A 27259-nucleotide genomic window follows, 5' to 3' on the forward strand; every position below is an offset into this window, starting at 1 on the left:
ACAATGTTCATTGCAGTTCTATTTACAATAGCCAGGACATGGAAGCAACCTAAGTGTCCATCGACAGATGAATGGATAAAGATGTGGCACATATATACAATGGAATATTACTCAGCCATAAAAAGAAACAAAATTGAGTTATTTATAGTGGAGTGGGTGGACCTAGAGACTGTCATACAGACTGAAGTAAGTCAGAACGAGAAAAACAAAGACCGTATACTAACACATATATATGAAATCTAAAAAAAAAAAAAAAGTTCTGAAGAACCTAGGGGCAGGACAGGAATAAAGACACAGACGTAGAGAATGGACTTGAGGACATGGGGAGGGGGAAGTGTAAGCTGGGACGATGTGAGAGAGTGGCATGGACATATATACACTACCAAATGTAAAATCGATAGCTAGTGGGAAGCAGCCACATAGCACAGGGAAGTCAGCTCGGTGCTTTGTGTCCACCTAGAGGGGTGGGATAGGGAGGGTGAGAGGGAGATACCAGAGGGAGGAGATATGGGGATATATGTTTATGTATAGCTGATTCACTTTGTTATACAGCAGAGACTAACACACCATTGTAAGGCAATTATACTCCAATGAAGATGTTAAAAATAAATAAATAAATATTACATGAAGTTCAAAAAAAACCCAGCCAATCAGTGTTCTTACTTTAGTTATTAGCATTCTGTCAGACCTGTACACTAATGATTAGTTACCCTTTACTGTACTTTTGGCATGCTTCCCATGTTTAATTTCATTGTAGAGAAGGAACACATAGTTAAGGAAATTGCAAAGAGGGGGAAAAGTTAAAATAGGGAAAATAATGACATAGATTCGAAACTGACTTTAACTTATTGTTGTAATAAGACTTTTGCAAGTAGAGTGGAAAAGAATTATTTTTAAATTTGCATTTGAACTATTTTCTGCTCAGCCTCATAACTTTGACCTTGAAATCGTTTATTTCCTTTGGGTTAGAGATTATTTTCATCACAGCACAGGAAATAACAAGCATACATTGAAACAAATGAATAAAATAAATTCTAAATATCTGTTTGCTGAAAACACTAAAATTATTCATCAAATATATTATGAATGTCTTAAAATATGTATGCATATATAGTCCTAAACAATTTTCCCTGTGAAGTAGTATTATTACTCATCTGGTCTCTTGCTAGAATAAAGTTTTAGTATCTGCCCAAAGACACTGTATTAAAAATGTATGTGAAAATGGCCAAGTTAAATACAGACTTTGTTACATGTTGAACTGTGGAGCAAAGTGTCATTAGAAGGAGCAGAACTATGGACGGCTCCCCTATATGCCGGCATTACTCAGTTCCCAGATCCCTGCTGTGTAGTTGTTCCACTCGCCAAGAAGCCTGTTAAAGAGCCCCCAAGAGCATGTGTACGGCCCTCCATGTTAATAGTTAATTGGTGAGGATGGCAAGATGAGAGGACAGCCGAACATGTGGTCTCTCAGACTCAAGCAGTAGACAGACCTTTAGTTATAATAACAGCAGCTGCTCACATTCTCACAACTCAACTGTTCAAAACTGTTGTCGAGTGAAGATTATCATGGATTGAAAAAGAAAGAGGAAAAGTTACATTCAAGAAAAATAACTAAAACCCTACCTTGAAACTCTTCCTTCCTATTATCTTAAGTATGAGAGTATTATTTCAACTTTTAAAATCTTAAGTATAAATTTCCATATTAAAGATTGTTATATTTCAGCTACATTGAACATTCTGCTGCTTTTTTTCCTGTTTACTGTTAGAAACCCAAATGTCTGTACACCCTTCGAAACTTTTTAACGAGCTTTTTTTACACGGTGATAACTTTGAAGCTGTTACAGTCGGTTACTGTTTGATTTCCATATCTAACAATATATGAAACTCTAATGTTTTTTGGTCTTATAAATGAGAACTGGCTTACTATTAGCGAAATTTGTCATCCACTTGCAAATTATACAAATATTTTGTGCCTTTTAAATTAATTTTATTTTCAATTATCAGTGACAGTTCTGCTTAAGAAAAATGGTGACCAATAACATTTATTCTTTTTGGAAATAGAAACTTAGTTTCATGCCTTATTATGATTATATTGGCGAGGCGAAAGGAAAATAAATTTCCCCTAGCTTATGCATTTTATTTACACAATCTGTGACAGGTTGTTCTTGATTTGTATTTTTTATTGATTGAAAGCACTTTTACCTGAAACTGTCAGGAAATAAATATTAAAGCACTTAGAGTTGTAATTAAAATAGGAAAGGTTATTTTTCTATACCTTTCTCACAGCTTTCCTTTCAAAAAGAAAATTTACTTTTTATTATTGCTAATCTATTCAAGCTGTCATAATCTACACTTTTAAGGAATTTTTAAATATAAACAACTCAATAAATTTCTCCTTAACTATAATAATGCAGGAATGAAAACTTCCTTGACATTTTTGATGATAAAATGTGAAATAACTTTTTCTCATTCTACAATAATTCTTTGTATTGCTAGCATTTAATGTATTTGCTTATAGAACATTAGTTGGTAAACTATTTAAACTTTCTTTTATTCAGAATAGATTTTAGATTTGAAACTGGCCTATAACATATTTTTATTGGTCATCACTGTCACTTGGTCAGTAATAAGCTTATTCAGTTTTTATCATAAACCACTATTTTCCAACAATTTTATCTGTGGAATTTCCCTCCACAACCTCCCCCCCGCCCCCGACTCCAGCTACCTCACTGAAGAAAACTATCACCAGCATTAGTTAGCTTATACCAAGGAAAAATCATTTTCTGAAGAAAAGCAGGAAGACAGGCCCTTGTTACATGTCTCTTGAAAATTGAATGAAGTTTTATTTAGTGTGTTATTTTAATTGATATATTTTCAAATCAATCTTCTATAATATTAATATAAGAAAACTTTGAGCCCACTGAAGTAAATGATGCAGTATGTTTCAGTGTGGAGAAATTCAGAGCAAACCTTTTCACATCCATAAACTTTTGTGTTCATGCTGAGTATTTTAGCAGCTAAACTCTAAGGCAAGCAATGGACAGCTATAGAACTATCCACTAATATAGGATTATGAAATGTGGACTCCAGTGGCCTTGTGAATTTCTCTCAGTGTGAAATCTTTTATTCTTAAAACAAGACCTAAGAATAATTGTATGGTAAGGGAACAACAGACTCTTATGAGTTTACAACTATAAAATTCTGGAAAATATTTTTTTTGTAATTGTTGATATGAGCATCATTATAGGAAAGCATAACAACACCTTCTGCCATATAACTTAATCTATCTTAAATGGTCTTTTTAAATGTACTTTATTAAGGAGAATTATTATTTGAAATGGTCTTTTTAAATACAGTTTGTTACAGGTATTTAAGGCTGAAAATTACAGATTCAATCTCTTGATCACGACTATCAATTATTAAAGGATAAAGTTCGATATTCTGGGTATCAATTTTTCATATTCTCAACTAAGAATCTGCCTTAATTTTTCTAGACCTTCTCAACTACTCTGATATAGATTGCAAAAAATTAACATTTTTAAAAGTTTAAAAAGAAATAATTTTTTAATGAAGTGAATCATATTAAACCCATATTAATTTTACCATATTTGTCAAATTCCAGTCTTTGAAAATTTAGTAACTTCATACAAGTCTGGTTGGGTGTAAACAGAGTCTGTTTTTCTTTACAACAACAAATAATAGAACTGTTTCAACTCTGCTCCTATACGCTTGGATTTATAAATTTTTATAGTTCCAGTTTTTTTTTCTTCTGTTTCATATTGCACAATCTAGTGTTTGATTAATTTTTTAAATCATATCTTAGCTTGTATGCGTTATACTTATATTTCTAATTTACTCTCTTGGTCCAGGATGTTTGAACGTTTTTACCCAAATAAACTCCAAATTTCTTATAAGTTTCTGTCTACGTAGAGCATTAGGAGCAGTATATGTGCCATTTTGTCATAGTGTAAATATGCATATTAAATAAGGGTAGCATATTTAAAACTGTCAGTAAGATTCATGTGTGTCTTCAGAAGTAAAAAGAGTCATTTAGAAACCTTTTATTATAATTAATCTAACCAAATCATATTCGATAAGACATACAATGAAAAATAATTTTGACTTTAAATACTTTTTTGCTTTCCCTAAAATTATGAAGTTTTGGTTCATATAGTGATTCATACTATATAGTTCCTAGTAATAGTGATGGTTATTAAAGTACTATTTAGAGCCAAAATTTTCAAATATATCTATGATAGAAATAGTGAAATGTCTCATCACAGTATGGAGATTGAGTCATCTGTTTGGGCATATGGAATCTTTGGCTGCTGGACTGCATAGTCTTTATAATGCCCAATGTCCAGGCATGGACACAACTGTTCTGGGAGCAGAATCGGGGAGGGACTCTGTGTTTCGTCTCCTTGAACATGATAGAAGAAAAAAAGGGGAAGGATCTTTAACATTATTTTTATTATAGACTCTCCTCTATTACATCACTTTTGTGTACAGAAAAGAAGTACAACTTTACTTAATTTTGTATTTATTTTACAAATAGAATTACTAAGCTTTTTATCTTGGGTGTTACAAGCTTTCTGAAAAACACCTATAAGAAAATGCAAATTTTGAATTATTCCTATTTATATACTTAGATGCATACCTTCCCTTAAAGAAAGATTACTGTCTTCAAAGAAGGGCGATACTTATTTCTTAATATCGAGACAAAACATGCTTGTAACGAATTATAATTTAAAGCTGTTTAAGTACCAGGTCATATATTATATCCTAACATTATTTTTTAGCCCTTTGCTATTAATTACATTATTATTACTATATAAAGAGTTCCCGCTTCTCTAATAATGTTTTCGCACCCTATGTAGTTAATGTTTAATGTTGGGGAGGACAGGAGAGAGATTAAATTAGCCTTGTAACCTCTTTCTCTTCCAGGCTGATGATGGAAAATAAAAGCTCTTAGCCACAAAATGTAACACTTAGAATTAATATTTAATTAGACTAGCAAATTGTACACAGTGGCTGAAAGCTTCTGAAGAGTTTTTAGTGCCACAATTGACCTACAGGTTTAATAATAACTCACTTCTAGAAGCAAGTGCCAGTTCAGCATAGTAGAGCCACTGTAAGAAAGTCCTGAGAGATTAAAATCAGCAAACCAAATGGCAGGCAGGGATTCCTGGGATGGAGCCTTCTGGAAAGCTGGGAGCTGGAATAGTTTTTAAGCCAGGATTCAGATGAGAACAGTGGGTGAAAAAGCTGATCCCTCCTGTTCTGGGAGCTTCTGGTTGTAGGCCAAAATCTTAGAACAGATTTTTACTAAATGTTTTTGCTGCAGCTATTAACTTACATTGAAAATCAAATATTGAATAATTTTTCTGTAAAATTTAACAAAATTTTTGTGTAAACATTAGTTCTTAATTTCTTATATATTAGTACATAATATCTGTAAACTCAGATCATTAGATTATCAGATGGGTTTGGCGCTGTACATCTATGCTGTTTTGCTGTGACATGCTGTTTCCTTGTTCCCTGTATAGTTGATTTATATGGTTCATTTCTATATTATTTCATTACGGGGCATTATGCAGAGCCTGAGAAAGAGATTCTGAAGTCTGTAGCCCAAGAAATTTTTTCTTCCAGAAGAGATATATATCACCAAACATAAATCAGAAGCATTCTTAATTTTTAAAGACCTAATATTTATAAAAGCAATTCTACATTTGTTTATGCTTATGATGCAGTTAAATTATAAGTAAATAATTGGACCTCCTGGTGAAACATTGGATCCTTATATCTCTGAGAAGTTAATCTGGTAAAAAAAAAATAGGATACCATGAGTTTGAAAATGTGCAAACACAGAACAGCCAACTAAAAAAGGAACACCTTACATAATTTGTTGGTTTTATCTTAAATAATTTAAGGAAAGCTAGTCATTAGTTAAAAATTCAAGCAGGTGAGAACCTTGCCAGCAGAGGGAGTAGTCCTGTCTTCCGTCAGGTTCCCATCATATTCCCACCTGCCTCAGCCTTTTTCGCAGCCAGTCTCCCATCTGGACCTGGCTCTGTCAGCCTGTTCCTGATGACAGGCTATAATTTTATACTCAATATGGGATTATTCTAAGCTGATTTTAAATTTTAGTATCTTTAACCTACCACTGCATCGCAAACATCAGCTGGATGCTCTGTTTGATATTTGGATATTAGCAGTTGTTTTTCCAGGCAGGGTATGAGCTTTTGGACGTCTGCGAATTGCATTTTAAGGGTTTCATGTATAAAGTAGTGAGCAACAAATTTCTGATTTAGGACGTTACCCATAAAAGATTTAAAAATACAAGTAAATTTCCATGGGAATAATTTCTATAATATGAAACTAGATGATGTGTAGTTTATTAAAAATGCCTAAAATTAATTTTGAATATTTTGCCATTATTCTGTTCAGCCTATTCATTACAGCATTTTGTTCAGTCCATTTATAAGGGTTTTCAGAATATGTAAGTTTTTTTAATGTTTTATAAAATAACTTACTAAAAAATAAAACTGATGTAAACAAATGTTTTGCAAAGCATGTAGTATTTGAGACCAGGGTAAATGTAAATAATATATCTGAAAATAACATCATGTGTTCTTTAAAAAATGCTTCAATTTTAAGGAACCAACATTTTCATACCAAAATATAGAACAACAAGTATATGATCAGATGGAAAACAAAAAATATGGCTCCATTGGTTAATCCTAGTAAAAATCCTGGTATTTGGCAACATACTCATCAATTTCTTTTGCCCTTGAGGTAGGTATATTTACCATTAGCTTCTTTGTGGATACGTTTTAAACATTAGAAAAAGGAACCAAAATATGTTGTTTTATGATTTCCCTACATGAATATCAATATACAATGCTACCAAGAGAGTGTTGCCATTAGGATTTTTTTAATTTACAAAAGTTCCTCCATATTTTAAAATTGTATGTGACTTTGAATAAAGTTCAGTATTAAATCTAGAAAGATTTAATCTAATACCTTCACTAAAGTATTCATATTATTATTATTAATATGTATTAGTATAATTTTGATAAAATTATATTCTTTCTTAAACTCAAAATTAATTATGAATATAATTATCTCCCCACTATCAATTTTTTTTTTTTTAGTAAAATAAGAGTCTAATCCACAGAAGTAAGTGACAACTCTGGGAAGTTGAGGGAAGGCATGTAAAAAGTTACAAACTGTTTAACTGTTTTAATTTTATCATTTCATAGTCTTGATTTCAATTGAATGGAGAACTCAATAAGCATGGAAAAACAAATACCTCATTAAACATCCCTAGATTTATCCTTTCATTCAAGTTTGGTTTTTTTGATTACACGACAAAAAAAAATGTCATGAGTTGTGGTATGTTTGTGTTTCTAATATCATTTTTCAAAAAATGTTATTATAACTTGAGCTGTTAAGTAGAATACTTGCTTTTCTTGTGGTGATTCCCTCCCCACCATAGACACACACATCGTTTCACATAGTAGGGTCAAACATAAAGTAATTTAAATATTTCTTTAACTTTTCAATATTAATTTGATAGTGCTTTTGTGCTATTGTAGTCCCAAATCTGATGTGCGTGCCATACTCAGATGGAGCTCTACCCTTCATATTGTGTGTTTGCTGTCTTTCTTATTTGAGTAACCCAAGAACTTATTCTAATTTGAGGCGTTTCACAAATGCTTTATGTCAGTTGATTTATTCCTTTCAAGTTTCTTGATAGTTAAATGATTGGTTAATTACTTTTTAATTATCTTGTTAAAATCTTTCCTGGAAGTATATATTGTATTGGTACAAACTATATCGTTTATATTGTTGAGATAATTAAGTCCAAGTAAGTTAGGAAATATTCAGAGTTTTTTGATATATTCTCATTGTTACTTGGTTACTCTAAATAGGTATCTCAACTATTTTTATTAGAAAACAAAGGGAGCTTCCTGTGGCAGTAGTTGAATTTTTATCTCTTAACAAAGTTCTTAATTTTGGCTTTATGAGCTTTGAATTGGAAAAGAGCATTAAATTAACCCTCCTTTATTTAAAATCTATTTAATGGATTTGGCATATCCTAATAAAAAGAGGTTACCATTCTGTAGAAGTAAATAGGAAACATTCTATGAAACCAAACAAGGAACAATCAAAACAAAAACTCTGTGAAGTTTTTTTGTGAAATTAAAATTGGAGTAAGAAGGTAGTCAACTGGACATTCCGATTTGCCTTTTTTATTTGCAACATCATTTGACATAATTCAAATTTAAGTAATTAATTAAGAAATTACACCACAACAGAAAGTTTTAAGAACCTTTTATGTAACTTAATACAATGCTATTTGGGATTGCCAGCAAACTCTTAAAACTCCTGGACCCTGGCTCTCTTCTGGCTTCCCTCCTAGTCATGTCTTGGCTACTATCCAGAGCTGACAACTTTCACCCAGGACTGAAGGGCAATTTGCCTGGTATAAGAAAGATTTTTGAGTCATCCTAGATTTTCACATCCAGATGGGCAGGAAGGAAAAGTGGCAGTATCATTGTATATATTTGGGTGATGTCATTATGCCATGCATGTGGTGTAACCATTAATTTACTCATACTGGTGAATCCTGAATGTCCTTACTCAAATATTCCTTATTGGCAACTATATTGCAACAACTTCAAATTTAACAGAAAAATTATTCAAAATTTGTGTCTAAGTAATAGATGCACAAATACCTTTACTTCTCCATTTCCAACTACATACATATACTGTAGACTAAAGAGGTTTCGCATCTTGGCTAATAACATAAAAACACTTAGAATCTCTTAAGATGAGAATATAGAAGTTCCAGTTTCCAAGCCTCTGCTAAAATCATTATGCTAAAGCTTTCTGAACATTCCAGGTTATAATAAGACAATTTATTGTCCATAGTGCATTATTCCTAAAGTGAATTGTGATTATTATGCTTTTAAGGATTTTTAAAAGCAGTTAATTTTAGATTCTTCTAAGTAAATTTACCTACCTTTATCTAAAAGACCGTTTAGTATTAATATTATGATTTGAAAGACATTTTGACAAGAATGGTTTTAAGGTACGATTACATCAATATACCATGTTCCCTATGAATCTTGGAGGTAAAGAAGTAATCTGTAACACTATTTGAACTTTTAAAAAAGTAAGTACCTTTACATGCCCAAATATCTTTTATGCTCCTACAAATAATTGGAAGACTGAATGAGTTTAGGATAAAATTCATCGCATTCAGAAACTTCGATGTTATTCTTATATAATTTCCTGTGCTTTTTATTTTATAGACATTTCTCAGGTATCTATACAACTTTCACAATTAATCTGGTTTGCCACATTACATAAACTGTTTTCCAGAATTGCTGTGCAGAAAGCAGTAAGGTCACCGTTAAATGTAACTTATTTTATGGTAATGATTAAAAGTTTATTCTTGTTCTGATACTTCATGGAAGCTTTTAAAATAGAATTTCGTTTGTAGTTAATAACTGATTTAAACCTGTGGAACTTAGCAATATGACAAATGAAATATAGGTATGAGTTTCTGAGATTTTAAAATCTAGGCTGTCTGTATCTTTTATATTAATTCATCAGTTTTCCTCTGCAAGGTGGATAATTGATATTTTTAATCTCCCGCAAATTACCTTAAAAAGACTTATAATGTAGATAAATATTACAGGATGTTAAGTGGTTTATTAGTCAATTTTAAGGTTAAATTAAGGAAAGAAACCTTCTTTGAAATAAATGTCAAGTTGACCATTTAAATACGCAGGACCTTGCTTATATACTACTAGAATGGAAGACTAATTCCATACTTAAACCTTACAATTTCTATCATTCATAAGCCCTAGTTTATATCACCGAAATCCTGATATTTGAGTCATAACAAAAATTGACGTTTATAATTTTAGATTCAGATATTTAGATACAAAGGCTCAGTCTTCTATTTATAGATAAAAGGAAATCTGACCTTTTTGATTAAGAAATATTGTCAGTAGCCTTTATAAGTGCTTGTTCATCTGAGGGTCCATGGCAGGAGTACTCTTCCCAGTTGAGTTTATCCTAAAAATGAAATGATAAGAGTCTGCTGGTTGTTATCTAAGATTCTTCTTAATGGGGGAACCACATGGTTATTCTTCATCTCCCACTTGTTCTCACCCTCTACAGCCAACTCAGCCATACCCCACCCCCACCCCAACATTGTTCAGTACTCAGCACAATGAATCATTTTCAAGTTGACTCATTGTGAACTGTCTCCCAGCTGTTGGAATGTCTGGCAGACATTTTTGTTTGGGTGAAGAATAACTGGCTGAAACCCAACCTGGATGAGCTCGATATAATGGTCTTTGGCTAAAGAAATATTGAGAGGAGCATGTTTATGGCCTTTGAAACCCCTGTTATTCCTGGAGTAGGACCATCCCCTGTGGCATAGAACTGAAAGTAAGGGATCAATCTGGATTATTTTCTCACCATTGAATGAAAAATTGCCTTGGAAAAAATAGGCATTTCCAAATGATGTTCGTTTTTCTATTCTTGGTACCCCCCGTGATTGAAAGTGTTAAAGATAGTTAAGGATAATTACTTTTGCTGCTTCCTTTTAAGAGCACTATTTCAAAGGCTGTAATATTCTCTTCATAACGCACATTTCTACTTACAGAGGAGTTGCAAAGTACTGCCCTAGATGTGAGTTAACTAGTCACTTCAGCATAATGTTTAGTGACAGAGGCTACTGTGTATTTCAAACCAAGTCAGTTAACATTAACCAACCCTCTTTTTATTTTTCATTCTTATGCGATCTTTACAAGAGAATTTAAACAGAGGAATACCAGTAAGCTCAATAGTCAATCACATTTTCAGAAAGTGAACATATTTGATAATATTTGGACTTTTCTTAACAGGGGACATAGCATGAGACTGTAAATTGTCTTGACTGTTTTACATTTCCCATACTTTTTTTTAAGGATTAGTTTTTAAATGGTATATCAGTGTATAAAATGGGAGTTTCAAAATTATAAAATTTTATAAGCAACAATCTTTTCAACTTATCTTGATCTTCAGATTAAATATTTTCCTAAGGTGTTATAGCCTATAAAATAGTTTTCAAACCTATCACCCTATCAGGAGTTATAAAGAATACTGAACTTTATTAAATAAAATAATTCAAGAAAACCTGCAGATTATTGTGATTATATTTTTAATTATTATATTTTTTATAGCCATGAAATTCTGGGTATTTTAGAACTATTGCTATTTAAAATGTGACATCTTTTATAATGTATTGTTCGGCAGTATTTTTGATCCAGGTCTGGTTGTGTTGGGAAGGAAAGGGTAGGCTACTAGTCTAGTGCTGGTCATCTACAATCTATTCTTTGCCTTTATCGTTATTACAGAGTCAAATAGCAGCATCTGGAAAGAGAGAATAGAAGACTGCAGAGCTGGCCATGCTGCAGACTCTTAGCTGGACCCTTCCATGTTTCTAATATGATACAGAGGACCTCAGCTATTATAAGCCTGGGACGTGGTCCCAGTTGACAGATGTTAGTGGGATCTTCCCTTATACATTATACTGTACTATAAACTGCTTCTAAATTCTGATGTTTATCAGATTTTCCGATGGGCAATGGGTAAAGTAATTTGAAAAAATAATAATGTATGAAAATAAAGATAGCCTTGCCCCTTAAGACAAGAGAAAAACTATTTTTCTATGAAAACTAAGGTATGCCCCCTCAGCTCTTTGAATTAGAATAGCATACCTACATGGGCCGTATTTTTCATCCAGTTTTCCACCTGTGGTAGCTTTAACTTTTAAGTTATTTCTCCATGTTGATAGTCTATCTTCTCTACAATTTGTCATTGAGATGGCATAATGACATTGTCTAGATGGTATATTTTAAATATAACATGAGTGTTTTGTTTCCTTGTTTTACAGAATAAAGCAATTATTGCTCGTGTTACAAACTTGTCAGATACAGTAGTTGGTCTGGAATCATTTATTGGTTCTGAGAAAGAAACCAACCCATTATATAAGGATTATCATGGTAAGCAGCATCTTTATAATGAAAAGGGCGTGTTCCAATTGCCTGGAAGAATCTTGTCCAGTCATAATATCTACTGTCATGTAGCATGAATTTTATTTTTTAATATATCTGTTAACGTTTTTCCTTCCTGGCCAATCTTTCATGGCAGCTTGTCACCAAACTGCATTTTGACTAAGAAGCATAGTAGCTATTTGAAAGGTGTCAAACCCAGGTACTAAGGCATGGCTCAGTCAGATGTACATTTTGTCCCTAAAGTTGCTGTGAAATCAGTCTTACTTATTAACCATGTTAGAAAAAAAAGTTATATAAATTCTAATAATAACAGCTCTGTATAGTGGTTTATACTTTACAAAGCTTAGCTGTATGATAAATAAAATTCATACTGTATTATAGTTAAAAAGTCCTAGTCAATCACATTTTCAGAAAGTAAACATCTTTTATTATATTCGGACCTTTCTTTTATCATTTTGTTGTTAGAGTTATTAGCAAGTTTTAAAATGTTACCACCCTAGTATAAACACAGGTCAAGCAATCACGCTTCTTACTTATATTTTTTTACTTTTAATAGTATTTTAGTCATTTGATTAATTTGGGGATTTTTTAAAATAAAAGTTCCTACATAGAACTGTCGCAATAGGCTAAGTTTAGTAGTTATGCTTATCTTTGATCTAAGCTGAATATAGAGTTTGGTGAATACTAAATTTTTACCTATTTACTTATTCTGAATGAACACTAATTATTGCTATTATTATTGTGGAACTACTATACTTCCATGGAAAACCTTAGTCTAAAGACTGAATAGCTTATTTGAAGCCTGCTACAAGATTGTGTAAGATTGTGACTGTAGGACTGTGGCAATTTCTAGAGTCTACCAACAAAAAGATTATAAGATACTTATGACCACCAGGGCTTTAAAGAATTGGCATAAAACCTTTTAAAAAAATAATAAAATAGCATGATCTAACAATCAAGTATTTTTTAAAAGGCTAGAAAATATAAACTGTGAACATAAACTACATAAAATAATTTGCCTCATGATCATAGCATAAGTGTGCATGTGGTATATGCCCAAATTAACCCTCTATATAATTCATTTAATATATTACTATTGCTTTGGTAGGAAGAGAACTGTTAAGGTTAAACTATTTCCCTTTTTTTTCTTTTTCTAAAATTTGTATTAAACTATAATTGACATATAATATTGTATTAGTTTTAGGTCTACAACATAATGATTTGATATAGGTATATATTGAGAAATTATTACCACAATAATTTTAGTTAACCTCCATTACCACACAGTTACACTTTTTTTTTTTTTTTCTGTTGGTGAGAACTTTTAAGATTTACTGTCTTAGTAACTTTCAAATATACAATACAGTATTGTCAACTGTAGTCGCCATGCTACACGTTACATTTCCAGGACTTATGTATCTTATAACTGGATAAACTATTTCTTTAATTTATTATTTACATTTTATGTTAAAACACTCAAGTTAAACATTATCTTTATAAGTTATATCTGAGTATCATTTGTAAGTACTATGAATTTATAAATTTAGTAAAATCATATTTTATATTTTAAAAAATATTATTTTGATTGAAACATTTCAAGGGTTGAAAAGCTATGATTTTTTTGTGTTGAAATCTCTGGATTGATCAGTTTTGTTTGCCACAGATTAATGGGTGATTCTGATGATAAGTAAAGTTTCTATTAATAAGAAGGACCTGATGAATGATTGATTCACTCTGTAAGGCCTCCTGATTTAACAGTTAGCTAAACAAGCACTTACAAGGTTAAAATGAGAAATGTGCAAGTGGAAGTATAGTGTGATTATTTCTAATATATTTTACTAAATAACTCTGTATGAGATATTTTTAATTTGTATGTAAAAGCTGTCTTCTTAATAACACCTTTTGCATTTTCTTAAGTTTAAAAAATTAAGTCAGATATTTTAATGAATTATTTTTGAAGGGGCCATTTCTAAAGTTAAGCACTGGGAGGCTGACCCTTTTAAGCTAACAATAATACATTACTAAGCATCCAAATACACGCACAAAACTATATACTAGAGAAGCAATTATGTAAATAAGATTTATCTAATTTGTTCAAATCTGGATTTCCCTTCTTCCCCCATGTTGAGGGATCAGTGTCTTTGGGATGGTAATTTTTAAATATGGGCTGAGTCAGGCAGAGAGACGCGCTGAAGAATCTTCCACGTCTTCATCTGTGGCAAATGACCCCGAGTTTAGTCAGAAACTGCATTAAGCTGCACAAAAGCCATCCAGTGCCCTTGTCAGAAAAAATTAGCAAGTGTTTCTATTGACAAGAGGCCAAAGCTCACGGTTTACCTAGCACTGTTACAAAGCTTATAACAGCTACATAAAGGTCTAACATGCCACAGAAATGAGTGTCTTGGGATGGCATGGGGGTTAATGTTTGATCCTAGAGTGTACTCTGAAATGTAGTTTTCTTCAATGGTTTGTTCAAGTCATTAAAAAGGTATAAAATGAAATACTTTTCATTAGTGCTTCACTGGTTATCAGTAACCCGTAAGCCTTGTTTTGCTGGCTGCTTACTGGTGCATTTAATAAAATAAAGATCACTCAGTGGTGCCGTGGGCAGCATGCAAGGTGATAGCCATATTTGCTTACTGTAAATACAAGAGAAAATCACACACAAACCGGCTGTAGTTTTGACAAGTATTAAGATCCTTCTTTACATCTGTACTTCTGTACCAAAGTGCAATTAGTTTTTCTCGCACAAGGATTTCTGTTTATCTTATTCTGCTTGATTACTTGAGTATAATCACACCATTTGCTTCATTGCTCCTGGTAGTAAGCTCCAGTTTTAAAAGGGGGAGGATGCTTGTGTGTAAATTTACAGAATTCTGCTGTAAGACTCTTTAATTTATGCATCCAATGACAGCATTTTTTAATTTTTTAAATTTTCTTTCCACAAGGTTTGATTCATATACGGCAGATTCCTCAGCTTAATAACTTGATTTGTGATGTATCAGATGTCAAAGACTTAGCTTTTAAATTAAAAAGGAAGCTATTCACCATTGAGGTAAGAGAATTTTTATGTTTGAGTCACAGTCTTGAGGTAAATAGTATGTCTTTTTCTTTTACTTTAATGAAATTCATAGGAGATATTTCATGCTAAATATTTTTAAGTTCTTTTGATGTAACAGAATAATTTTTTAGACTCTCCTTTTTTGTCTTTTATTTTAATGGTATATCCTTAGAGTATAGCAAAAATGATTTTGTTTTAAATGTCTGTTAAAAGTAAGGTCCAAGCTTACATGAGAAGTATGACATGCATACTTCCAAGGCTTTCAAAAGCGTGTTTAAGTAAATGTTAATGAGCTGTGCTTATTTGTGTGTGGAGTGTGAATGCTACCCACAGTTGTGTATGGCTAAGAAAAGAAGATCCTTACCTACATTCTAAAAGCAGTTTTCCTTACTATTAGTGAAATCACCTTTCCGCTTTCCATGCTGAATAAAGCAAAAGTATAATTTACACCAGTGTCTTTAAGTAAATTTTCTACAGAAACTTAAACTTTTTTTGTGACCTTTATGCCAGCAATAGTGACAGAAAGTAGTAGTGCAAAGATTTATTTCAATTTAATCTTGCTAAAGAGCAAATGAACATAGCACTATTAAGCAATTAAAGTTGGTGTATTTATTAATGAAATAAATGCTCAGAAGAGAGAGAGAGATGGCTTCTGGGTGATGTGATAGTTATCAGTATAGTCACTGGTGCAATTTTTTTTTTAACAAAGACATAAAACAGCCAGGCAGCCTTGACAAACCATTTTGTTTAATCTCTTTTCAAATGAAAAGCTCTTAAGCAGGCCACTTGTCTTAACTGCTTGAAACCATAAAAAGAGAGAATTGCCACCAATAAATTAGCATATTTTTAACTTCATCATCAAATGATGGTCAATGTGGCTTGGCACCGCTTTGGTGTTTGGGACTTCACCCTTAAGTGACCACTCTGGCCCTTTTTTGACCCTCTGCCCTCTTTAGCTGGCCACTTGATAAGGTAACTTAATGGTGCTCTCTCTTTTTCTCTTTCCCTTCCCATTTGCAAGTGGCACTAACCTATAAATCATTGTAAGGGCCCTATCCAGTGACAAATTAATGTGCCCTCCTCCTAATTAATGGTCATCAATGTCCTTAATTATCTAATCCTATTGAGAGCAGTTAATAGTTAATCAGGCAGCCAGTTCTTCAAGCAGGTCATCTCTGCAGGAGTGTTAGAAGTTTCTCATCTGTGGATGCTCCCTTCAAAAGCCACTTAAAGCCAAAAGAAGGAGAGTGTAGAAATAGTGATTCTTGAGCTAATTTGCCTTAGTTCTCAAAAGGAACCATTGAAATGGAACCCAGCACTGTAATTGTTCAACATTGTTTCAGTTTTTCTGACAGAATATTGGGTAATTTACCATAATATTGCTAACGCTTTTAGAGGGATAAAGTTATAGTTGTTAGCATCACAGGGAAAGCATGCCTCCTCATTTTCTTTTAGGTGGAATTTGTATATTTAATGAAAGGTATACAATTTTTTTCTCCATGTGGCACCTTTCTCCCAGGATGAGTATTCTGACAACCAGGTCTAAGGTATCATGTCTGTCACCATACAAACTAAGCAAGGAGATTCCCTAGTGAAAAAAATATTGCACCCAGAGAAGATGGTTAGCACAGTAACGTGAATCATGTTTATTTTCTCTCTCCCTCTCTCACACAGACACACACACACACACACACACACACACACAGAGACACACACACAAACTGGGTCTTATTTTGGGGGTGAGGAGTAGAAATAAAGGACTTATATGTCAAGTAGGACCTCTCCTTCGAATAACTTTAGGTTCTAATAGTGACTACATTTTACTACACTTTACCACTGGAGCTGATAAAAGATCTAGGTTTCTGTTCCATTTCCTCTGTCTTCTTCCCACTATCCTAAACTAAGAGAACCATTATAATTGGTCACCCTATGATTTGGAAGCAGTATTTAAAAACAAAACACAAGTAGGTGGTTGTTCTTTTTTTAAAGTTAATATTCAGTACAGTTGATCAAATCCTTTACCTTTTTGGCTTATAACCTAATGAATATGTTTTTTTTTAAGTTTAGAAATATAAGTGAAACATATTCTAAATAACTTATTTACTTATGCCGTAACACTCAATTTGGTGATTAGAAAAAAATGTGAATTAAAGAATCAAACCTAACAGAAGTACTTATATATAGGATAAAATCATGTATTTCACGAAAGATTAAGTGCTTTAAATGTAGCATTGTACATTATAAGATGCATATGGAAACAGATAGCAAGTCTTTCGTGATATATTATGGGCAGTGGAAACAAGAGGATTCCTTCATCAAGTGGCAGTGTTTTGATATGCACAACAAATACATATTTTTTTAAAACTGCCTTGATATTTAAAAAATAAGGAGATGTACACTATACTAGTCTGTAAAGTCTGAGGCTATAATATACCAGACGTTGAATCCGTGGCTTTCTTTCAGAAGGAAAGGTGGTTTAGCGGGTAAAGCAAAAATAACTTTTCTGATTCCGTGCAGGTAGATTTCTTACATGTGGGAATTTACTGTGAGTAACATGGTCTCAAAATGTGGCACAGGTGGAAACAAGGGGCAAAAGAAACAAGTAAAAGTCCTCATCTCTATTTTTAGCATCCTTTTCTTTGATTTATTAAATCATTGCCTTTTTTCATATGAAAACTGAATATGTTCTTACTAATAGCCACCCAAGGCCTCTAACAGGTAGAGCAACTTTAACCAGTAATCTCTAGTTTCTTTGAGTGATTTGGAGAAGGCAAAAGAATATTTCTACCTTTTTGGAGCATGTATTAGTATTGTCCAGATTCAGGTGGAAGCATTTGTCTAATCACAGTAAATTTTTAGTGATACTTAGTATTCATCAACTCTAAAGCTGTATGAATTAGCCCCTCTACAAAAACCATAGCAGGATCATATCTACAGTAATGACACTAAAATCCTGGCATGCATTCTGAATAAGTAAAAGAGAAAGTTTAAAGTTGATTCAACATGGCTTCAGGTTAAAAGAAATAACTTTCTAATTCTTTGAATGTTGATAATCCTTGTAAACTATACATAGTAATTCTCTAGCATATCTGATTAACCATACATAATATACTACTTATTTCTTGACCTTACCATAGCTCCATTCAATTATAGCTAGCATTTATGAAGCCCTTATTGTGTACTTGGCACTGTTCTGGCTTATTTATATTTTCTATATTGAGATTAAATATTTTATAACCAAAGGCTTTACTAAGGTATAATAATAGTAGACTCAGTATATGGAAACTATGTCTTTTTCACCTTTGTATCTATCCCAGAACTAAGAAGAGTCACAGACTTAGTAGGTATAAAATCTCTGCTGAAATATATGTAATATAGATAAATTATGGAGTTTAAAGAATAGCCCAAATAATACAGCTATAAATATTATGTAAGTTCCACTGGTCAAGTGACCTATAAACACAGTTAAGTTCTATAAAATGTATAACTTGGTTACATAACTTCACTTCCAAGATGAAATAACTACTTAGATTTGTATTTTTTCAGTTTCTATAATTTTTGCTTCTCTGATGTTGGGATCATCATTAACCAGTTTTCTGTTTATATTAGTAATTATGATGTAATTATGGTACATAAGAGATTTGGTAAGATTTGAAATGTAGCTGTATTTCATTTGATGGCATGATAAGAGCAGCATTTTTACGTGCATTTAATATTATTGTGCTGTTTTGATTTTGTATTGTTCAGTTTGGTCATATCTTAACACACTCTAGTAATCTAATTTTCTAATATAAACAATAATAATGTATTACTACATTAGGTGCAGACCCTATTCAGGTTATTACAAACAAGGTTTCTGCTTTAGTGATGAGACAGTTTTCTAGCTCTAAGATTCAGTGTTTCTATGTTCAAGTCAGAAAGTATGGTTACTGGGGTATACTGGAATATACAAAAGACATTCACCGTTCACTGCAAATTTACAGTATACAGATAAACAATACTTATGTAGGCTTTTAATTGGTTCAAAACTAGTGAGTATCATAAATATCATATCTGTGTGGGTTTTGTATGCTAAATGAATACTGAAAGTTCAGAAAATCAAAGTAAATCAACTTTATTCACGATCGTCTTGTCATACTTTGCCCCTAATTCAGAATACAGGACCTCAGTACCTCTCCAATCATCAAGAACTTTTTCTCACAGAATAATTGATCAACCTGTATTTATTAAGAAACTATTATTTTTTATGCACTTAGTAGATTCATTCTTAAGTATTAAGACCAGAATAGTATGTGCCATCCATATAAATTAGCTTTATATTAATACTACAATATACTTGATATGATTCAGTAGAATTATTTGAAATTTTTACATATTAGAAAAGCATAAACTTTTGCAAACTACAAGGGTGTCAGTCACTGTGACAACCTTGGACAATTTAGAGTGTTGCATGATATCTTTGGTCCTAGGTTTCCTTACTCCCCTACATTTTTTTAACAGCTTTTCTAGTTCTTAAATGAGAAGTAGAAAGGTGACTGTATGTTTACCATATCTAGAGGTAGAGGGAAGGGAGAGTTAACTTACATGTCAATTCACAGTTATGTCACAAAAATTTTAAAAATGGAAACATAAATGTCTGGCTCAGGAGCATTATTAGGTTGTAGTATCATGAACCATGTAGTCCAAATATACCTTTTCTGATAATGATGCCCTCCACAAATATTGATTGGTATTTCAAATCCCACGTATACTGCAGTTAGCAAATCATTTGTCAAAAGTAAACCCAAATTAACATTCTTTAACCGTAGAAATGTCATTTTATACTGTTCACATTTTAATGTTCATTATATTATCATCCCCATATTTACACTTTAATTCCCAAGTGATGTGGACATACAGTAATGTCATATAGGTTTCACAGAATCTCCAGAAGCTGGGTTACTACTATGCTCTATATATTTCACATGTCATAGTGAGCCTATCAAAACTGCATACCACCTTAAAGGGAACACAGTTTTGAGACTCTGTCTAATCCTATTTCTTCCCACTTTGGAATCTTAATTAGAAGAGATAAGAAAAAAAAAAACATCATTTAACTAAATTATTGTCCTGAATCTGTAGCAAAAGGTATAATCCGAAATTGGGCCAATTAGTGGACCCATAGTTAGCTATGCTGCAGCGAACAATTTGATTAGATCTGACACCATCCTAGTTCCCACTGTTGTTTTGCCAGGTATGATGGTCAGACTTCAAAGAGCTTGAGGCATCAGCAGGGCAAGGTTTGGAGGCCAGCTTAGGTCCGGTTGTTAATCTCTCTGCTAAAACCACAGCAGCTCTCACACAAAACAAGCTTACACGACACAATCATGCGGTATTAAAGTTAGGGTTGAGTCATGCCAATTTGCCTTTGATTTTTTGATGATTGACCAAAGATGGCTACATGACTAGACACATGCTAAAAGTATACTGATTAGGTAAGTTCCCAAAATATTTGAAGTATTTTTTAACTTCCTATATAAATGTTGTGAAAGCTTATTCCCTTTGATCAAACTTCCAAAGTAATAGTACTATATTGGGGGTGGGGGGGAGGGAATGAGTATTTCTTACTGGCAGCTTGAATCCCAAACTTTTCACTTACTGCTTCATAAAATTTGTCTTTACATTAATAATTCCTTAAGGAGAATGTAAAAGGAAATAAAAGGAAATTGTTTCTAAGTGGTAAGCTTTTTAAAAACCTATTAAGCGTGTTGAAAGAAAAAACATTTTTCCCTGCGTCATTTATCTTCACTACAATTTTTCTGAAATTTCTTTATAATTATTTTCCACTTAAATGTTGAGTAAAGTGCCCTTCCAGGACGTGATTGCATAAGTGTTCTTTTCTCTGCATTCTGATTTGTTGGAATATTGCAGCAATAGTGACATGTTTCCATTCTGAGAAGAGCCTAAGGCTGCTTTAGTATTATTCCAAATGATTGAAGCTGCCATCTTGCTGACTTTCCCTTAGGCAGCATAAGGCCTGTTTGCTTTTGTGTTCGTTTCACATGCTTCCTGTGAGTTTGGCTGGCAGAATATCAGTGCTTCACTTGGCAAGGAAGAGTAAATTCATGTTTGGCTATTACATATCTTAAAGTTTCTGTATGGTCAGCAACACCTAAGGTATTAAACTTGTAATTCATTACATCAAATGAATCCTGTTTCTTTGAGAGATACTTTTAAATATCTTATGATACCTTGACTATGAATCATTTCTATTAAAAAATCGTCCTTTTATAAATTGAACTTAAGGTCTAATATTTCACACTGTACTATTTTTTATACTAATTCCTACTGCATTTTACTTAGGAAATTTAAGGAAAGCGTATATTTGAATAGCGAGATAGTTGCATAAAGCAAAAGTCAAATACTTAGAATCTTGCCAAATAGTCTTCGGTCCATGGGTCCCTCCTAAAGATCCTGTGGTACCTGTAGTGCAGTAATCTCACCTTTGAGACCAGGATGATACAGATTTAGCATAAGGGTGCAAGTAGAAAAATATCTCTTCTCCTCCTTCCTAAATTTTGCAGATACAAACATTTTTGTATGTGTTCTATGATGTGGCTCCAGGAAAATTATATTGCAGTACTTCAAGGATTTTTTTTTAAAGCCTTTGTAGAACTGCTGTAGCAGAATTCACTCAGTTTACATGTTATTCCCTGAAACACTTTCCCCCACAATGTGTTACTTATAGTGTCTAAGGAGGATAGGAAAAGAGAAAACAAAAAATGATGACAAATCATGGCTGTCCCATTTCATCAGCTAAATGCATTTTTATGTTCCTAAGAGGTAAGAACATATATTTTACTAATATAGCCTCCAACGTACTTGGAAGAGTAAGAAATACATAGCAGAGCTTAATAAAGATGGTATCCATGAGCTTTTTGATTGCTATAGGTAGCTTTGAGGATACTTTTATACCAGAAACATCCTTAGTCCTTCAATGTCTTTGCACAGCAAATGTCCAGAATATTCATTCCTCCATTCCTTTTATGGCTTTTTCTTATCGCTGAATTATAGATTAAATAGTCCAATCTCCTTCTTAGAGAGGTCTTCCCTGACTGGCCCATCTGAAGTACTCATTCAGCTACCCTCTATCATGTACCCTATTTTAATTCATAGTGTAACACTTATGTATTACTATAGCTGTTTATCAGTTAATTTGTTTACTTTCCCAACCTCACTCAACCTTACCTGTTGTAAGCTTCACAAGAGTAGGGACATACTCTGTCTTGTTTGCAGCTAAACCCTGAGCATGTGTAGTAGGCGTTACATAAATATTTGTTAAACTGTTAAAGTACTATTTTTAAAGTAACTTGTATCTATCATAACTTTCTTTTAAAAAGTGTGTTGAGTATCTCATTTATTCTAGGCATTGTGTTGGGTACTTTCACATACATTACCATATTTAATTCTTATTTGATCCTCATAGGAACCCTTGCCATAGGCATTATAATGCACATTCTAATAAGAAGATACAAGGAGTTATAAAACAGTCCCAGAGTCATAGAGCTGTGCTTGTAGCCAGGACTCAATTCAGATCTTCTGACTCCATGTGCAGAATCTTACTAGAAAGTTAACATGTTCAGGAGCTCTGCTAATTATTATTAATAAAAAATTAAAAGTTTGATTGAGTGTTTAACAGTCCTGAGACTACTACATGTGCTTTATAGACATTTCCTCATAGATCTCACAACGCCATGTACCACTATTACCTATACATATGAGGAAACTTAAGGTTCAGAGAGATCAAGCAACTTAACTTAGCCAAAGACACAGAGTTAATACTAACTGACAGAAATGACACTTACATTCAAGTCTGTTTTATTCCAAAGCCTGTGCTCTTAACCACTAACTACTCACCACACCCCAAGATGAACCACCATCTCATCTTCAGTACATAAGCCAAAAAAGCCTCTGCCCTGATAAAAAAGAACGAACCTCCAAAAAATGTGTAGGTGCGTACATATATGTACAGGTAAACATAGCATATGTGTATATGTATGTATGTATACATGCATATTTATACATAATCTTCTTTATATGTATTATATACATAATCTTTTAACATTCAAGTTAAAAATTCTTTTGTTCCTAACAAGAATTTCTACTCTATTTTTATAAATACATTATAAAACTCAGACTGGATTTATCTTAGCTTCTCCATTATATAATATTTTGCTATGTTATGTGCGTGTGTTGTGTGTGTATACACACACATATAACGTAGCAAAATATTTTATATATATATATATAATTAGGGTCGCAGGATTGTTCTTTCCTCATTTTTTACTTACTTCTGGTATATGGTATGGTTTTTTTTTTTTTTTGGGGGGGGGTGCTGTGTTGGGTCTTCATTGCTGTGCGCGGGCTTTCTCTAGTTGCGGCGAGCGGGGGCTACTCTTCATTGTGGTGGCTTCTCCTGTTGTGGAGCACGGGCTCTAGGTGCGCAGGCTTCAGTAGTTGTGGCACGTGGGCTCAGTAGTTGTGGCTCACAGGCTCTAGAGCATAGTCTCAGTAGTTGTGGCACACGGGCTTAGTTACTCCGCGGCATGTGGGATCTTCCCAGGTGTCCCCTGCATTGGCAGGCGGATTCTTAACCCCTGAGCCACCAGGGAAGCCCGGGTAGAGGTTTTTAATAGAAAAATTAATTTGTAAAAACTGAAGCCTTTCACTAAAACACTATCCGCTTCTGCAGGATTTCTAGATCTTAGCTAAATAAGGTGGGGAAAGTATCCTATACAGAGAAATATGGTTCCCTTATTCTAGTCAACTATATTGATATGGTTCAAAAGTATCCCAAATTTAGTAACAATATATTATTATTGTATTCACTTAAGTTCTACATTCAGGTACTTTTTTTTTTATTAAAGTATAATTGACATCATTCAGGTACTTTTGCAAATATTAATTTGCTCATAGATAGTTACCATGTTTTTATTTTACATTTTATATTTTTCTAAATTATTTTAATGTATCATCTTTGGAGCATCAAAAATTATCTTCAGATAATTAAGGTGTATACAACTTATATGAAGAGTCAACCAAATTCAGTTTTTCAAAAATTAAAAAAATTTTTCTAATTTTGCCTCCCCTTTTATAATAACTGGTTCTAATGAAGGTTTGATCCATTCATACTAAAACCTTTTTTCTTTCTGTTGCAAATGTTTCATTTATTGGAAATTCTTTGAATACCACCTTTAAGCAAAATTAAACAGTAAATCTTATGATCACAAAATATTTTCCTTTTATAGAGTAATATTACTAAAAAAGTTTCCTATAGTTTAGTAATAAGAAGAAATTGTGTTCCTCATTAAGGAAATATGAGATTAGGTATAAATTATTAATTTTTAAAAGGCAAGATTTGGGGGACCATAATAAATAATTAAGAGAAACTGGGATGTAATGGAAATGCCTTTGGCCACACAACTAGTAAAGCAGTTCTCTTATTTAAGTAGAAATTAAAATTTTGTCAAAGTTATTACCGTCATAACTCTCTGCCACAGTGGACATTCTGTAGAGTAGCCAGTTCAGGTTCTTTGTATCTGGTACAGTGAAGTTCACTGAACTGTTTTGTCAGGTGCTGTCAAGTCAACCCACCATTGTTGTAGAGAATCAAACTAAATCATTTTGGCATGAGCCTTCCAGAAATAAGATACCCAATATACATGGTTTAATGAAATTGAGTATTTGGCTTCAACTTTTTGTAAGTATGTCAAAAATATATTGCAGTCATTCAGAAATTTCTGAGTAAATCAGTCGAAATATCTGACCTATACTTTACTGAAAATTTGTTTTAAATATCACTACTTAATATAAAAAGCACTTGGAATGTATTTGTCTGTGTTTTGTCAGGTATATGATTCTTCACTAAACATTTCAAAGTAGTAAAAGTTCCAATTGTGTAGTCATTTAGTAAAAAGAGAGGAGGTATCTGTTACTAAAATTAAAATTTTCTGTTGTAAAATGAAGCTAGTATCAAGCTTGATTTAACTATTTTTGTCTCCACAGGCTATTATCAAAAACAAAGTTGTATTTGATTAGATTTTAAGAACTTAAAAAATTGTTTATGAATCTTCTAAATGTTTAATTCTTATATAATTAGAAAAATAGCTTATCTTTGTGATCAATAGTTATTTAAAAGGCATTATTATAGTGTAGACTTAAATACCTCAAAATTTTTATTTACTTATTTTGATAGGGGCGTTTTTTTGTTGATATTCCTGCTCAGTAATCTAAGGAATATTTTACCAACTTATACTGTAGCTATGGTGTAGCACTGAAAAAGCTTTTAACAAAAAGCCTCTTGGTGCAATTAAAGGTCACTTGTCCATATTATAATAGACTACTAATTTACAAGATCATTGTGAAGGGTCAATGCTATAGCATGAAATGGATTGCCCTTGGTGAGCCTGTAAATAAATGTGTCAACTTATCTTGTATTCAGTGGGCAAAGGAAGAAAACTAACATGATAGTAGTTTATTAATATTTTTAAAAACAGTTGTTAAAATGTCCAGCAAAACCAAATGCACTAGTGCTATATTATTGACATAAATAATTATAGAAAAGTATTAGAGTATATAAGTACAGTTTTTAAGGAAAACTGCTCACACACACATAAATGCACACAAATTTTTAATTAAATATATGGATCATGTCCAGGTATAGATAAACACAGCACAGTGGTAGTGTTTAAATGGCCTTTACCAAAAAGCTAACATGTTTCAAAATGGCTAAGTTGTACATACTCCCTTTTCTCTGTAATGAAGTTCAAAACTTGTCAGCGATAGGTATGAAAAACGAATCGAACTGGATAGTGACTTATTTTAGTTCTCTTTCATAGCCTTTCCAATGCTCGTAGGGAAAAAAATGGTAGTGCAGAAAACATATTAATAATGATCTGTGCTAAATGAATTTAGTCATCTGATTTTTCAATAAATTAAGACTTTAGGATAAAAATAAAAGTAATGATGAAAAGAAGATAGTTTGTACTTTAAAATAATTTTAATATATTTATATTTTACATGTTTTATATATATACTTATGAGCTATACCTAATTTTTTATTCTCAAAATAATATCAAATTAGTAAAAATACACTAATGAAATAAATTTACCAGCACTTTCTAGATTCTTCCCTCTGAATTTGGCCATTCAGACACACAACAACTCTACACTCCTAATTTTCTTTCTGGTTTCCGTGTACTATCAAAAATGAAAAAAATTAAATTTATAGTCAATGCCAAAATAAATCTTTTATGTCAAACAAAAATAATTTAACAGTGGGTTTGAATCAAGAATCAAATGAACAATAATAAGTTAACCTTTAAAAACCTGACTGATTAGTCTATAAAAATACTAAGGCTGCTCAGTGAGGCCAGTCATGAAGTAAGTAGCCAAGAATAGCTTTAACCCAAGTAATCTTTCTCTGCTTGTTATTTAGCTCTTGAATGTACACTCTGTACTGTTTGGTTTGTTTTTGTTGCCATACTTCTTTAGAACAGTGCAAACACCTGCTTAAGCCTTATTTGTAAAGTATGGAAGCTTTGGGGAAATGTGGTTCATTTAGGGACATAAATGCTTTAAACTCATATCTGTTTTACTTATCATGGCATCCCCTTTTCCTAGTTCAGTGCCTGATCATGTAGGCGCTCAAAAAATATTGAATGAAGGACTGAATGAATGAATGTCCTCTTGACAGTGCTCAAAACTGTTAGGTATGCCCATAAAATCTCACCATTTCAGACTATACGTAATAGTCTGATAATGCTAATAAGGTTTCCATAAATGCTTAATATTGAGTCTAAGGTTTTGACTAAGTAAAATAACCTTCAAAAAATATTAGCTAACAATATAATGGACCGTTATTGCTGAAATAAAGAACTGTACTCCTCAAAAATACTAGGTAGGAAATGAGAAAAAATATAATTTTTAGTTAACAAAATGTGATCTATTTGAATCGTGATTTCATTATGGTCATTTTATTGCCATTTGAAAATTATTTTGAACACTTTATCTTAAAAGATGTATGATAATAAACATTCTATAAACATCAATAAGAGTTTTCCAGTCTTATTCCTTAAGG

At 32.5% G+C, this 27259-nt stretch overlaps 1 protein-coding gene across 5 annotated transcripts in view; it reads left to right on the forward strand.

The window, feature by feature from the left end:
• Positions 1-27259, forward strand: part of ELP4 (elongator acetyltransferase complex subunit 4) — a 236533-nt gene that overhangs the window by 82278 nt on the left and 126996 nt on the right. For all 5 annotated transcript variants that reach the window (XM_028501120.2, XM_028501121.2, XM_007117517.3 and 2 more), the window contains exons 8-9: positions 11960-12068; positions 15029-15135. In XM_028501120.2, the coding sequence (XP_028356921.1) occupies positions 11960-12068; positions 15029-15135 (216 nt within the window). The remainder of the gene's footprint in view (positions 1-11959; positions 12069-15028; positions 15136-27259) is intronic.

This window comes from Physeter macrocephalus, chromosome 16 (genome assembly GCF_002837175.3).
Source record: "Physeter macrocephalus isolate SW-GA chromosome 16, ASM283717v5, whole genome shotgun sequence".
Lineage (NCBI taxonomy): Eukaryota > Metazoa > Chordata > Mammalia > Artiodactyla > Physeteridae > Physeter > Physeter macrocephalus.